The sequence below is a fragment of the Pteropus medius genome, unplaced genomic scaffold (genome assembly GCF_902729225.1).
Source record: "Pteropus medius unplaced genomic scaffold, Ma_sr-lr_union100, whole genome shotgun sequence".
Lineage (NCBI taxonomy): Eukaryota > Metazoa > Chordata > Mammalia > Chiroptera > Pteropodidae > Pteropus > Pteropus medius.
The window spans coordinates 6,023,946-6,040,639 of NW_024350319.1; the positions used below are offsets into that span (position 1 = coordinate 6,023,946).

The 16,694-nt window shown below is 32.3% G+C and overlaps 1 protein-coding gene across 2 annotated transcripts in view; it reads right to left on the bottom strand.

Annotated features, from left to right (window-relative positions):
* Positions 1–16,694, bottom strand: part of NEGR1 (neuronal growth regulator 1) — a 771,677-nt gene that overhangs the window by 316,229 nt on the left and 438,754 nt on the right. For both annotated transcript variants that reach the window (XM_039838594.1, XM_039838595.1), the window contains exon 3: positions 12,909–13,034. In XM_039838594.1, the coding sequence (XP_039694528.1) occupies positions 12,909–13,034 (126 nt within the window). The remainder of the gene's footprint in view (positions 1–12,908; positions 13,035–16,694) is intronic.

A 16,694-nucleotide genomic window follows, 5' to 3' on the forward strand; every position in this document is an offset into this window, starting at 1 on the left:
TCTGGAAACCACACCAAATCACTTTCTTCCTTTGCTCTGATTTAATTCTGTGAATTCAGCATATGCTCTGTAACATTTCAGAATGGTGATAGGAACAATTGCCAATATGTGATGGCTGCAGAGCAAAAGAACACCTGAGAAGAGAAAGGCTGACGTTTTTGAAGACTGCACCTCCTGTTACAGAAAACAAGGGGAAAAAAAAGGATAGTGATTCCTTTGAGCAATAAACTGCCAGGTGACATTTCCAGGCTGGTGCCAGTCAGAGCAGCAGATGCCTGGGGTGATGAATTGGGCATAAAGCACACACAATTTCAGGGCAAAGCAATGGAACCGAACTAAGAGAGAGCATGTTATCAAAAAGAGGAGAATAGCAGCTTTTCTGAAAGAGTCGAAAGTGAGAAACCTCGTGTTCCTCATAAATGACAGGAATGTTCCAATGACAGAGCTGAGAAAAGGGAGCTTGCGAGCAGCACACAATATACACCTGAGAGTTTCTAGCTCCTTAAACACTCTGTATTGGTCAAACAGAAGACTACATCTTGGGCTGAAGAACAAAACATAAAAGAGACGAGAATATCAGTTTTATAATTGTTACTATTCTGGTTTGTTTTATGATCTATTGGAGTTTAAACGTTCTGCAATTACAAATGCTAATGATCCTTTTAACATAAACATTTTTGTGGAAAAAATCATCCTTTAAGTTGGCAGAAGCAGCATAGATGAACAAAATTAGCCATGTATTGATAATCGTTGAAGCCAGATGACAGGAACATTGTTTGTTATATTATTCTCTTTCTGTTAAGAAAGCATCCTTCTCTTAAACCTTACACAACAGTTGAGCAAACATCCCATTTCTCTTCTCCTTGTCACCACAAAATTTCTTGGAAGAGACGAACTTTCTCCACTTGTTCTCCATTCCGCCACATACATTCTGTATTTAACACACCTGTCCGGCCCCTTTTCACACAGTGTCACGGTTTTCATTAGTATCAAAAATGATCTCTATAGCCAAACACAATAGACATCTTTCTGTCTATATCTTATTCTACCTCTAATTTCAATTCATTAAATCTCTTTCTAATTATTAAAACAATCTATTCTCTGAGCTTTACTCTTCTAGATCATCTCTCATACTAGCAACTCTTCCTAAGCCTCTTTTGTTCTCATTTTCCAAATCTGCAGACATTGATCCTGGACCTTCTTATGTCTCTCTACTTTGCCTACATAGTACATACAGACCTACAGTCATGACAAGTCTCATTTCTTGTCCTGGCTATTTCCTTGAGGTCGAGCCTCATATGTCCAATTATTCACTAACATTTCAATTTGGATGTCCAATATGCTTGTAACTTAACATGGTCAAAATACAAATCTTGATATTTTTTCCATAATACATTTCTCTCCCAGTTTGCCTCATCTCAGTTAGCAACATGCCCATTCTCCGAGTTGATAAAGTCAGAAAGCTAAAAGGTATTCCCCATTTCCCATCTCTTAGGTCTTTTAGGTTTACTCGTATAACAAGAGATTTACCCATTTTTCTTCATCTCCACTGCCATCGCCCCTGTTAAAGTCAACATCATCTCTCACCTCATCTACTACTACAGTGGTTTCCTAAATGATCTCCCTGCTTCTGCTTCAGGCTCTTTGCAGCTAATTTTCTAGACAGCACCAAAAACGTCTTCTACACATTAAAATCAAATCACGTCACTCCTATGCACAAAAACTTCCCTGGCTTCCTTTTGCTTTTAGGAAAAAAAAAAAAAAATCTGATCTCCTCACCATGGACTGCAATCCTTAGTTGATCTGACCACCTTCAGCTAATCTGCTACCTCATCTTAAGCCACTGTCTTCCCCTTATTCCAGGCTCACTGACTTCCGTTTTAGAGCATGACAACTTCTTTGCTGCCTTCAAGCATTGACAAATGCTGTGCTCTCCACTTACAATGCACAGTGCTGCCTGACACAGTGGCATCCTTTCCTTCAGCTTCATAGTTCGGTTTAAAAGATAACTTTTCAGAGATGCCTTACTGTTGTAGTTCTGTTCTTTCATGTGTAATCATTTCCTTCTTCACCTCAGTCTTTTCCAAAAAGATTGTAAACCCCTTGAAGGTAGTAGCTGTATTTTTTTCCTCTTACATCTGTATATTCAATGTTTAGCACACTGTCTGACTCGTAAATGTTCAAAAGATGAGTTTTGAAGAAAATCAGTGTAAAATAAATATTTGTAAATAGCCATTATATAATGAGTTACAGATTTTTTTACTTAAGCAATCTAGTTTTGCAAAACATGTAAGCCAGGCCAAACACTTTAAATCCCAGATGTGTTTGTATTATGATGAAATTAAGTTTGTCTGCTTTTTTAACATATGAGAGATATCAGAGAAAAATTTACTCTAGCTATAAGACTTATTAAACACTCAAGACAGCCCAATCTAGTGGAAATAGTCAGGAGCTGGCTAAGAAAAGCTGTTGGATTTCCTCCTTTGTTGCATGCTGATCACTTTTCGGTCAGTTACTATCTTTACTTGTGTCTGAAAATTTAAAAAGTTTCAATTAAGGATTTATTTGAAAGGTAAATATTCCTTTATACCTATCACATTTTAATCAACCAATCCAGAAGTTAACTGTGGACTTTTGGTTTATAGATTAAATAAATAGCAATTCTTATACAACTTTCCCAAAAATCAATTAAATGCCTCCCCTAAAACCAGCAGGACTCTACTGAGTCAAACACAGGGCTGAGAAGCCATTTTATCTCTACAGATACATGTTCAAAATCTGTAATTATTCCTTGTCATGTTGCAAATGGAAAAATAGAATATACTTCCATGAAATACCCTGTTGTAATCAACTGCACCGAGAGTCTTGCTCTGAGAGTTCGCTCCTTCTCTTCAGCTGGTTCCTTTGTCCTGTAATTGAATTGAATTTGCTCCTCGCCCCATTCCTTCTAGACAGCTTCTCATTTGAGGACTCTGAAGATGTATTACACTAATATATCGTCAGAATGACAATGCTATGATGATGCATGAGTATAATACATCTTCAGAGCTCCAGCACTGTCCAGAAACAATACAGCTGGTACTGGATTAAATTCAAACCTAATATAAAAGGAAACATTAAAAAAAAATTGGCGAACAGGGAAGGTGAAAAAAACTAAATAAAAAAGATATTTGAATGAACTTCATAATCCTGTATACTTTGAAGACAAGTTTTTAAGACTTTAGCATGGATCATTATTAATTTGTAAATTTATGCAAAACGATTCTCTATAAATTTCTGAAGATTACAATGAAACAGACTTAGACAAAAATACGTAATAAATCTAGTTTTTTAAGCCTCGATCTCTCCAGCAAAGAGTACATTCAGACTTTACATGTAATAAATGTTGCATTTTGACTTTTTCGTCAGTTTGGCAAAATTAGTCTCAATGTTTCAGGAGATAATTTCATTATGCATTCTATTAGGATACATTTCATGAATGTTGAACCTCTTCCATCAGGACAAAATTCCTTCTGTAACATTTTCATAGAGGGTAGAAGTACTGCCTGCTGATAGAAAATATTCCATAATTTTTTTTTAGAAACTTTAACAGACTGAAATTGGGTTGCATAGTAAACTAGGATTAGAGAATTTATAGATAACAATAATGGTGATAATAATAATAACAATAATAATAGACAGAAAAACAGGGTACCATTATTCATGATCTCCTGGTCACAGTGTCCTTTATATCCTTTACCTTGGCTTTGTTTGTGTTAATAATCATACTGAAGTCTAGAGAGACTTGCTCCTTTATTATGAGAGCAATCCCTTAGTAACATATAGCTATTTAAATGACTCTTTTCTTTATTTTTATAGATTTCTTTTTCCTACAGCACGGAATAAATCTAAAAATAAAAAAGCACCCCTCCACTAATATAGTGTGTTTCTTTTCCTTCCCCTCTCATCAATTACTCTTTATTAAAATTCGACTAAATAATTCAAACTTTTGTTTTTAGAAGTCATTCCAGTAGTTGCCCAGTAAACAATCCCTCTTCTACTTCCTATGTTATCTTGTACAAAATAACATCGCCCCAGTTTAGAAGTGCAATCACTACACTACGTTTATCTGATTTTAATCACATAAGAACACAGTATTTATCATTGCTATCTTTTATTATCCGTCCTCAAGCAACTTTTATATAAAGATAAACTGTAAAATAAATTTTAACAATAGCTAAAAACTTGGAGCTCCTAACTTTGGCTGAGTATTCTTTTAAATTGTTTATCTGTACTATCTCCTTTATATAACAGCGCTGTAATATTATTATTATCATCTTGATTTTGCAGATGAAGAAACTGAGACACAGAGAGCTTAAGAAATTTGTTCTGGTTAACACACACAGTGAGTGGCAGAGCAGGAATTTGAAACCAAGTAGTCCTAGTACTAACCATGTCCTTTTAAGCACTGTGCTACATTGCCTTGATGAATAAGGGTTAGATAACTATACAAATGTTATTAGCTTTTTTTATAATGTCTTTGGTAAATAATCTATTCACAAAGATTAATAAAAATATTTATTGACAATATTGATTTTTAAATATTAATCAGTTAATGTTTACTGATCACATAAAGAATTTATAGTATAAAATAGTGTGTCATTTAACAGTTATTTATTGAGCACATACTATGTAATTATATTTGCCTGAATTATGGATCTTAAAGAGATAGCATACAAAAAGTGAGAGGAATAATTGTTTATCATAGTTTTATTGATCTGTAATCCAAGATTATTAAAATCATTCTAATTTCCCACTAGAGAATTATTCCATTATGATCAAGTTAGTCATAAATATATAATTTTAAAACAAACTGGATTATAATTAAAATTCAGTAGCAATATATCTATTTTGAGTAAAGAAAATAGATATAATATTCCTTTTCACTAGACATCATAACTTCTCTATTAATAATTTATTGCAAACCAAACATATGCTCATGACTATAATTGTCAAGGACACTTTGAGTCTTGGTTAAAAAAAAATCATTATTAACATATTTTCTTTTTTTTACTTATACATTTTAGTAATAATCCATCCAATAACAGCACCTAAATTCCAGTAGGCCTTGTTTGTGTACAAATGTAGCCTTGATGGACATGATCTTACATTTATGGGGAAGTAAAACCATGTTGTACCTTCACTGACTGCCCAGGTTCAAATGATTAATACAACCTGGTTTCAAATGAACATCATGCTCTTTTTTCATGAATGTTATACATGAAGTTATAATACTTTACATGTAAACTAGTGAATAAATGTTAACCTAACAAAATGTTAGAACAATGTCTGAGAAATACTAAGTGTTTAATAAATAATATGATACATGTTATTTGGGTTAATCTTATACATACACAGTACCTAATGGTATTCTTTCTAGGTCCTTTTGGGAGCTATTTCAATATTTGAATGTAATTTTTACCCATGTAGTTTAACTTCAGCATGAATTAGCATAAAATTTACACCCAAAGTAAAAGCTGCATTTTCTAATGATAATTTTTAAACACGTCCCTAAGTTGTTTAGACATAACCTTTTATGCAAAACTTTCCTAATACATGTAACGTGACATTGAAATCAGTCAGGGAAAAGACTCTACAAAAACATAATCCCTAATATATAAACAGCCTAATGCCAACTTTTAACCCCAAATTTAGTCCACTAAGGAGAGACAAAATCTAGAGTGTTATTTGTTTATTTTGCTAATGTTCTAGCTTTCTCAGAAAATCAATTCCATAGGGGGAGAAAAAAAGATCTATTATGAAATGCTTTGAGATGCTTGATCGGTTCTCGTTTTCTTTTTTATATGGATATTATTTCCTCTGAGAATAATAGATTATTTCTTATAGTGATTCATCCTATCATCAGGCTCATTGTTTAGCCTTAGATGTGTCTTAAAATACTGCATATTTTCTTGCTTTCTATAGTCAAATAGCAGGCATAAACAGTTCTGAATGCAAACAATTTCACATAGTCCAGTAACTAGATAGAAGTAGAGGGGCTTTGGAAACAGACAAATGAAAGTTAAAATTACTTTAAAGAAAACTCTCAGAACAAAGAAGCATTTTAACTGCATATATAAATTATTGGCATGCAATCTTATGGTAAAAGTTTAACTTGCCAACATTAAGTAGATACGTTTATTATATAATTATCCATTATGTAAAGCCATTATGGAAATTCACAAAAGCTCTTCATAGAGTACAACTCTACAATGGAAGTAGAACCATAGCTTGTAATCTAAAGATCTGGTATTGTTGAAATGTCATCAGCATAAATTGCTGGTTTTACTGAAATTTTTCTTCCTAACATTAAAGAGAAAAGTATAGTGTCAGGATTGCAAAACTGAAAAAAACACTCAAAGAATTACAGTGTTAGGGTGACAGGCTGCCAGCTTTCAAGGAGTACACTTATAGCCTCTTCTACATATCACCCTTGGCATTGGCCCACCATTCAGGTATTTCAAAGAAGACTTTCTTTCAAAAAAGAAGAATGATAATAGAATTCAGACACTAATAGAAAGTAATATTTTTCTGTTTGTACTTGTGATGATTTGAACTATTATCAGAATTATTTTAAATAATAGATTTAGCAATACATATAGTTTTTAGATAATAATTTTCATTTTTTGCATTCTTCTATTTTTTCCAATAATTAGTAATTAATATTTTCTGCATTAAGGTTGTATTTAATTCTCTTTAAAGGTTATAGAAGCTTTAATGTGCTAACATTAAACCTACATGTCTTACAGCTGGAAAACAAAATTTGAAACCAAACCCTCTATAAAAATATCTAATGCAGGGGTCAGCAAACTTCTTCTTAAAGGACAAGACAGTAAATATTTTAGGTTTTGTGGGTTATATGATTTCTATTGTAACTACTCAACTCTACCATTGTAACCATTGTCATATGAAAGCAGCCATAGACAATATGGACAAGGTACTATGCAACCATGGAAGAAAAAACAACTGACTTTGCCTGGATAGTTAAGAATGGTTTTAAAAAATGTTGAAGGATGAGTAGGAGTTTGTTGATTAAATAAAGGGTAAAATGATGTTCCTAATAGCAGAAACAATATGTGTAAAAGTAGAGAAATCAAATTTCCAACAAGGTTAACTAGATGTATAGTTTTGCCTCCACATCTAGTTATTCACTGTTCATTTGCTTTTAATTGGGTTTTTGGTCCATTTTGTCACTGAATTGTCACAATGATCACCAAACAAACTAACTCAAAGGTAATTATATTTGGTTCTTATTTGACCTGATTTACATTGTTCACCAGTCTCTGCTCTAGGAAACTTTTACCTCTTTTGGTTTCCCAAAATCATGGTTTCTGCATGTACTTCTACATCTCTGACCACTTATTTGTATTCTCCTTTATAAGTACTCAATAATTGTTTATTAAACTAAAGTAATCAGTGTCAAAGGACTAATTTCAGAAAAAAGTGACAAGCCTGTTTAAATGTGGACATTATGAAATCAATAAAAGGAAAGAGGTTAAAGAGAATATTAAATGGAATAAGGATCTAAAAAAGTGAGAGATGATGGAATCCAGAGCATAGCAGAAGAAAGATGCCTTCACGGAACAGGCTTTATCTTGAGTTAAGTAATAGTATTAACTCTTATGGATAATCAGGGTGAGAATATGTTCCCAAAGGTACTAGGCATATGGAAATTAGATAGCAAAGAGTTAAAGATATACAGCCATTGTTTATGCTCACATTTTAGCTTCAGAGCCAAAAGAATATTTTTGTCAGATAATAAACACCAACAGTGTTTATTAGAGTGAGAACATTTCTCGAGATTCCAGATATCTAAGAATAGGAATAAACTAAGAAACAGGGATTAAAACAAACAGGAATGAATAATAAGTAAAAATTTGAAAGAGGCTTTCAAAATGCCTCCATATTTATTATATGTAATCTATTATTTTAAAATATATCTTTTAACTTTTCCTATTTTATTCTGACTGAATCTGGATTTATTAATAAAATGATGTGTGATTTAAATTTTTATTTTGTCTTTATATGCAAAATCAGATGGCTTGTCAATGTTATCCAAAAGTTCAAAGTAATTTTTAGCTTCATAATATCCTCATTTGAGAGTAGCTATGTGAACTGTATTCAAGAGCTGTAAATAGGCCCTTCAATTTCAGAAACAAGCCTGGAGATTTTACTTGGCTCCAAATCCAAACACATTCCTGTAGTACATTAACAATTAACATTATGAAATATTTACTATAGCTCATGAACTCTGTTAAATATTCCATGCTATTCTATTTAATCCTCATAATACTTCTGTGAATTGGGTATAATTATTATCACCATTTTCTACCTGAAGTTTAAAGAAATTAACAACTTTGATTAAGATATTACAGTTGATAAAAGACCTGGGTCTCAAATCAAATTCTGATTGACATCAAAGTTCATGATTTTAATCATTGTGCTATTCTGGTATCATCTGATTCATAAAAAAATTACTGCTAGGAATGAAAAGGAATCATACATCTTATATTATGGATTTTGAGAAACCTTGAAAATTTTTTAAGTCGATAAGGAAACAGGCAGAGATTAGTCAGAACAAAAAAAAATTCTCTTATAAATAAAGATATATGAACTTATCCAAATTTCTAGTGATAGAACAATTTCCCTCTTATCTATTCCTTGATGTAAATATTTTTCCTAATAGTTCTATAAGCATTTTTGTGTATACACTATGTTCCTGACTTTGTTCCACACTTGCTGTTACAAAAAATAAAATAAAATATGGTCCATCCTTTGTGTTGAGGTTATTTAAGTTCTTGTGATTAACAGAAAAATCACAGGAAGTAGCCTAGACCTCTGAGTCTCTGAGGTCATCTATTTTAAATCAATATATAATGATACTAACCCCAAGTGTATGGTGTCTACTCATTTTCAGTAAAGTGAAATGGTGGATTCCAGAGCTGGGTCAGGAAAGACACAAGATGAGCCTGGCATATTTTGTCATGCAGGAAAGTGTGAAAGTGTTAAAAAATAATGATGAGGGTATAACACTAGGACACAGGAGTCAGAATAAAGTGACCCCCACTGGCTAAATTAGAGGTAATTTGAGCATCAAAATAATTAAAAACAATAAATTATAACAATTTTTAAAAGTTAGGAATCCGTGAGTCTATATCATAATAAGCAGATAAACAAATAACAAATAGGAGAAAGTGTGGTTCTCTATTACAGCAGAATACCACGTGCTGATTGGTAAAAATAGGATTGCTTAAGCTAGAAAAATCACCTTTTGTAATTATTATGGTAAAGATTGGTTCACAAAAGAATCATTGATAACACTAAATGTAAGGGTAAGGTTGACAAATAGCCGATATTTATATGTTATGTTCTTAAAATCTTTCCCTACTGCTTATTGGTAGCATGGGGAAGAAAAAAAGTAACTGTACAAAAATCAGACAACACTGTGATTGGGTAATCGAAATTACCATCACAAATGAGAAACAGATGGATATCCTGTGCCTCTGGATATCATTCTCTGAGAAGGCTACAACTTCATTTATTTATTTCCAGATGGGCATAACTGGAATCTAAACATGAAGGAAAATGAGTCAAACCAAAAATGAGAAATATTCTATTTTAAAAAAGGGGTACATGTATAGTGGAAAAATGTCAATGTTCAGTAATGACAAAGAAAGACTAAGGAATTAGTTCCTAGACTAAAGAGGACTAATGTGATGTGACAACTAAATACAATACTTAAATTCTGCACTAGAGGAAAAAAAATCTATAAAGGACACTATTGGATCAGTGACAGAATTGGAATATGGATAGTATGATAACAATGTTAAATGCATGAAAGTTGAAAACTGCACTGTGATCATGTTAGAGAATGTCCAAATTTTCAGAAATGCACACTGAAATAACTAAGGAGAAAATGGTATGATGTATATAGAGATTACTCTCAAATGACTTAAAGAAAAAACATATACATGTATATTTCTACATACTCTACATATATCAAATGATGAAGAAAATGGGAGAAATGATCATGCGTGAAACTGAGTAAAGGATATAGTATGTTCTTTGTATAATTTCTTAAATAATTTTAAAATATAAATTTGAAATTAATTCCTAAACACAGAAGATAAAAGTTAGAAAGGAATCATTGGTATAAACAAACTCTAAGGAGCTAATATACCCAGAAACATCTTAGGAGAGATGTTTTGGGGGAATGTACACTGAGTAGTTTGAACAAGTGGAATGGCAACTCCAACTGGCTCAGGCGATGTCTATGATATGGTTGAACCCACAGCATAATTTTTCTGTAGATTAGGGAGAAGTTCTACAGAGCTATCATTCTGTGACCTGACAGTTCTTAGTGATTTTTAAAACTAGAATACACTATAAATAAGTTGGCAAGAATTACCAAAGTTACTGGTGGAAAGATCTAAACAAATCACGCAAGTACAAAAACTAGCCATTGCTTCTAATGTTAACAGGAATTACAGTTGATCCTTCAATAACACATGTTTGAACTGCCCAGGTCCACTTATATGTGGATTTTTTACAAAAAATTTCTGTACTAATTTTGATTTGCAGTTGAGATTACACAGATGCTGAGGTCTCACTGTATGCATAGATCAACACCATTTTATATCAGGGACTTGAGCATCTCCAAATTTTGGTGTCTAATCCCCACCAGATACCCAGGGGCAACTTTTCTCAAGGAGTTGAAATGTTATAAGCAGATTTTGTTCAAGAGTCAACTGTATATCCATATTTGTTTTTAACACTAAACTTTGCTCACATGGTGATGTCTGTTTTGAGCCACATTTCTTATGTGATATAGCAAAAGAAAAGAAAATATACAAAATATTGATAGTTTTTAGGTAAAATGTAAACAGATCACTAGATTTTACAATTTTGCATCCAAATATAAATATAGAAGTTGTAAAACGCTGATAGAATTATCAGGCATATTACTTAAATCAGAAACTCCACAATGCTATGCATTTGAATACAGATCATTAACAAATTATAATTTGAAAATATTGGAAGCATTTATAAAAATATCAGCCATGTCTAGCTATTCATTGGATAATAGTTAATATTTATGGTAATTTTACTAATTTGCTCTGTTTGGCAGGATAAGAAAAACAAATCTCTACACAGTTTAACTTATAAACCCAATCTGTCTTCTTTCAGCTTCATGATGTTATCAAGTATCATTATTCTAATAACTTCACTAACTAACATTCATGCTATTTAATTAAACTAAAATGTATCCAAGCACTCAAAAAGAAGAATATGCATAATAACAAGCATTGAAATTCAGGAGAGTTAAGTCCAAAATATTAATCTTAAATTATATAAAGATGGAGATTATGTGCTTCGTTCTTACAAAAATTATATTACCATATCCGATTTAAATCCCTGGAAAGATGATTAAGAATCAGTCACACATTTGCATATCATCTTATACTTTTTAAAGCACATTTATGCCTATTACCTTTTTTTGAGTTTCACAATAGCCAGGGATTATTATCATTTGATTTTTGGAAAGTAGGAAACTAGCTCAGAAGGAAGCTAACAGATTTGCTCTAGGATTGGCTAATGAAAAAGGAAAGTTGAGATAGGAGCACATGTAATCTAATGGCTAGTCCTGGGTTTGTCTCACACCCCAGAGAGATTCCTGTCACTAATTCAGTGATCATCAGTTTTATGATTCTGTAGCCACTCTAGGGAGTGAGGTATTGGCAGTCAAGAACATACTCATGCTTCAAAAATATTATAGGGGCCATAATGCATATTATATAACTGTATACTGCTGTTATATTGATTTTTTTTCTCCCATTAATACTAATACTAAGCATATGATGTGAGTAAGTCTTATTAGACCTACTGCATAAATGAGGAAACTGAAAGACACTTAAGGATAAGTGATACTAAAGAAAGCATTAGCAGATAAAATAGATGTTCCAATTGTACTCTTTCTATGCCTGCATAAAATGTGCCTGATTTCTTTAAAAGCAATTTCATCACATTACTTTGTTAGAGTTATTTCCACTAAAAATATAAAACAAATAAAATAAAATTTCATTATCTGAATTGTGTGTCATCCTATTCATTAAAAGCACCATCTTCATTTCCATGGTACACTCAAAGCTATACAGATTATTTAAATTTTACACAAATTGATGATTCTGTTAGAGTTGTGGCAATGAAAACAGAAATGTTTTGATGACAATTATCCTCAACTTCCAAAAGTAGACTTAGTCTCTTTCAGAAGATGTGCACTGTAACAGAAGCACCAGAAACCCATAAACATGTTACATCCCTTAATTTATCTAGCTATGTGATCTTGTAAGAGTTATTTAAATCCTTAGGTTTTTAGATCCCTCATCAGTTACAATTTAATTCTAACTACCAGATCCTTGATTCTGAACTGCATTTTCAAATTAGACCCAGCAATCTCATAATTTATATAATTTCATTCTCCCCTGATTACTTTAGCAGTTCATGAGGGCCTATTAACATGTGAATGCCGATTGAATAAAAGCCTGACACATTTAAATGAAGATATTTCTCTTGTGATATTTCCACCATTTGAGTCTTTTGTCTATTGATTTGTGATTATCTGGTATACTAAAATAAAAATAACCTTACTAAGAATCAAGAGACATAGGTTCTACTCTGGGCTGTGACAGAAAATTTTCATTTAACTTTTGTAAACTACACCATCTTTAGATATAAAGGATAAGTACAAAAATATTCATCCTGCCTACTTCATGAGGAAGATGTAAAAAATAAGTTGACTCCTAAATTCTGAGTGAGGCTAAAGGAGAATGTTGAACAGCACAAACAACACTGATATACTTCTGCTTTACCTGACGGGGAGATGTGCCGCCAAGAAATGGAAGGCTCTGGTTTCCCAGTGGCCAAACAAGTAAGAGTGACATTGGTTCCTTCATTGATGGTCATATCACTTGAGATGTCATATATCTTCGGAGGAACTGAAATGGTAAAACATGCAGTGGTCAGAAAAAAATATATAAAATTCTGTTGAACTACATATGATAACGCCATGACAGCATGAAATAAAACTGTAGAGGTGAAATGTACGTATGGCCTATAACCATCACCCAAAGGTAAATTCTCTAGCTCCTTATGACTCTCCTAGAGTCGTTTTTTTTTTTAATTTGTTTTATTTTTCTCTAATTTTTAGATATTAAATATTTCAGAATAAATGGAATATTTAATAACAAAAAAGTTTAAATATTGCTTAAATTAAAATTTTATTGTGGATACTTTGAATTAAGTAAACTAGGATATAGCCAATCTGCTTTTTTCTGTCCATGTATCTTCACTGTCATGATGGTTTTCTTGTTGAAATGATTAAATAAAAATGGAAATTTGGAATTAACTTAAAATAGTAGAACAATTATGCCTACATGCTGATTTAAGAGCTGAATGAGATTAACAGGTATAGGATTGGGAGGTAAGATTTCAAGGTCCCGAAGATATATGGGGCCTCAATTTTCTATATGCCAAATAGTAGGTCTGGAGATTCTCAGCATTTATGTTCTAAGGAATACTGTATCTGATGGCTATGAAAGTGTGTTTAGTAAGTTTTCTTGTCTGTATTGGCTGGAAACCACTGGCTGAAACAGCTCTCTTCATCTGGGGATTTCTTAGAATCTCTGTTATACCCACTGTAAATCTCCAAGAGCGAAAGGGAAAATATTATGTCTTTTTTGTTTGTTTATTTGTTGTTTGTTTTTCCTGTTGTATTAGACTGTGGAAGCTTTTATCTCAAAGCACTTGGTGAAACTAGTGATCATGGAATACACTTTGGGAATGTTGGATAGGAAAATCCCTACATTAATTTCCAGGATTAAAGTGTCCACATTCTCTCAAATACTAAATGGTCTCATTTAATCCTCAAATAACATGGATATGAATCCTAGGTCCTCTACTGGCTATTGTGTTATCTAGGACAAATTACGTAATATAGCTGAGCCTCAGTGTCATTATCTGAAAGCTGGAGATAATAGTAATATTGACCACATAAAGCTGTCATGAGAATTAAATAAGTTGGTATATGCTAAATAACTTAGAAAAGCACCTAGCATCAGTGTTAGCTATTATTATTAGATGACTTAAAAGACACACGTGCTCTTGCATTTAATTTTGGTACTGCTCTTTTCCCAGGCCTTTAAACTGCCCTTAGAACTTCGCCACTTTGGTAGTGTATAGGACTGGCCTGTGCCATAAGTTTTGGTTGATTACAAAAAAATTATGGTGTGCTGAAGTTGCAGGTCAAAGCTAAATACATGGAAATTAGATACTTTGATAATTAATAGAAAAAAATATTTTACTGGAAGTTTTAAAATTGTTAGATTCTCAAGGTTTCTTTATGCAAGAGATATTTTCACAGCTAATAAAAAAACACTAACTAAAATCTGTCATAAGGATGAATTAAATTACCCATACTTTGAATATCATCTTTGATTTTATAACAGAACCATAACTCTGCTACGTATTTGATTATATGTAACTGTTGCTATGATTGAGGACAAGGCTTATTCCTAAGTAATATACCATTGTAACTGTTTCTAAATGACATATTTTAATTGGCATTCAAAACATATTATCATTAAACTCTTCAGTGAGCTCTTCTCAGCCAAATAATAATAATAATAAAAAAAAGAAATGGAAAACATTCCAAACAGAAGACTCTTTTTAGCTTAAATGAAACAGAACAGAAATACAGACATTAAAATACCAGAGAAAGATAATAGGGAAAAATGAATGACTTACTATTAGTGAACAGGAGAGTTAATGAAAATAATCTTATAGCATTAAACAAGAATCAGTTGGCCATGTGGATGTAGTATAGGTTTGATGTAGTAAACTATGAAATATATGTGAACATATGTGTGAATATACACACACAAACACATCCACACACAAATACATTCATACCAATGACTATTGGTATGAATAGTCATTCATGTAGTCATATATTAAGAAGACAAAAGAACAATTTACATATTACTTTCCTTCTTTATGTAGAAGATAGCATACAGAAATTAGTCTAGCCTGGCTAGTTTATTTATATATTTCAAACATATAACTGATTCAACTTTAGACAGAGAAATGATGAATAAGACCATGCAATTCTATCCTCTCAATTACTTTATTTTGTCAATTCTATCTGATCTTAAAATAGTTTAATTTAAGCAGTAAACATGAGTGGTAAACTAATATTAAGCACAATATTTGACTTCTCAGAGAAACAACCAAGTTTCTTAGCAATCAACTTAGGTCTGACATTTAACTATGGGAAAGTGTGTAGTGGCAGAAGAGTGTCGAATTTCAGGTGTGACATGTCATCTCAGTGATTGCGATTACCTCCCGGGCCCTCATAATTCAGGATCTGCTTCAGGGAAGCAACATCTGGAAAGAGGATGTTAGTAAAGGAACATCCCTTTGGCAAGGCTCTTCTCCGTAGAATGCATCACCTGTTGGCTGCAGATACTGTGTGTAAAGAAAGCCAATGAAATCCTTTATGTGCATTGTAGCTTGTGGAGGCAAAAACAGGTGTTGCTTCACTGAATATTCAGTCATTTCATATTCAGTTGAAGACCTCAAACTTTTACTGAGTATTATGAAAGAAATAATTCTGGACCCACAGGAAATACAAAAATTTCAAAGCATAATCTCTGTCCTCAAGGAACTTAAAATTAAAAGGAGACAGAGAGGTAACGAAGAAAACATATTTTCCACATCTCCCTTTACCATCTCACACAAGTAACAACATCTAATAAGTATGCTTTCTGGGTTCAAATCAGTAAAGATTATTTTCATGTTGGTTTCTTTTAATGTGAACCACGCAGGACAGTTTATGCACTAAGTTATTTGGAGTGGTGCTATTAATAATGAAGAAAAACTATTAAAACCTCAATGTAGGACAACATAAATAAAGGTATTGTCAGCTCTGCCTTCAGAATGAGGTATGGTACTAGAGAAGAGTTCGGGATGATTCCAGGGAGCATCAGACTAAGGGAAAATTGAAGAGAAAAGAGATGCTTCTATTCTGGGTGGCAGGAACGGGGAAGAATATTCACAGTTCAGGAGTCTTAAGACCATCCAGTTCTGGTAGCTGTCCCTGGATTACTGTTTGCATATGAATGATGCATGCATACAGGTGAGAAAGACTCTATTGAGCGTTCTGAATGACAAAGCAGTGTGTCTTATGATATGTCCAATATTCATTCTATGCCCTTACATAGAAAAAGAGAAAAATGAGAGTTAAAATAATTTACTATTCCATATGTATATTCCTTTTCTATATACCTTATTTCAAACTTTCTCAAACTCATTTAGAAATTTAACTTAAATGATTTGTTTAAAAAAGGAGAAAATATGTTTAATCAATTCAATAATTTTAAGTTACTAAATAACTATGGATTTTAATAAGTGTTTCTTATTTCTATGCATGTTATTTAAGTATTTATGACCTAGAGCAAGGTAATAAAGAAATAAGTTATTCATCTAAATGTAAACTTGTTTAATATATAGGAAATAATTATTATAACATTATCATCACTGTCATCATCATCATCATGACACCATAAAATAAAACAGTAAAGAAGTTCTAGATTTCATAC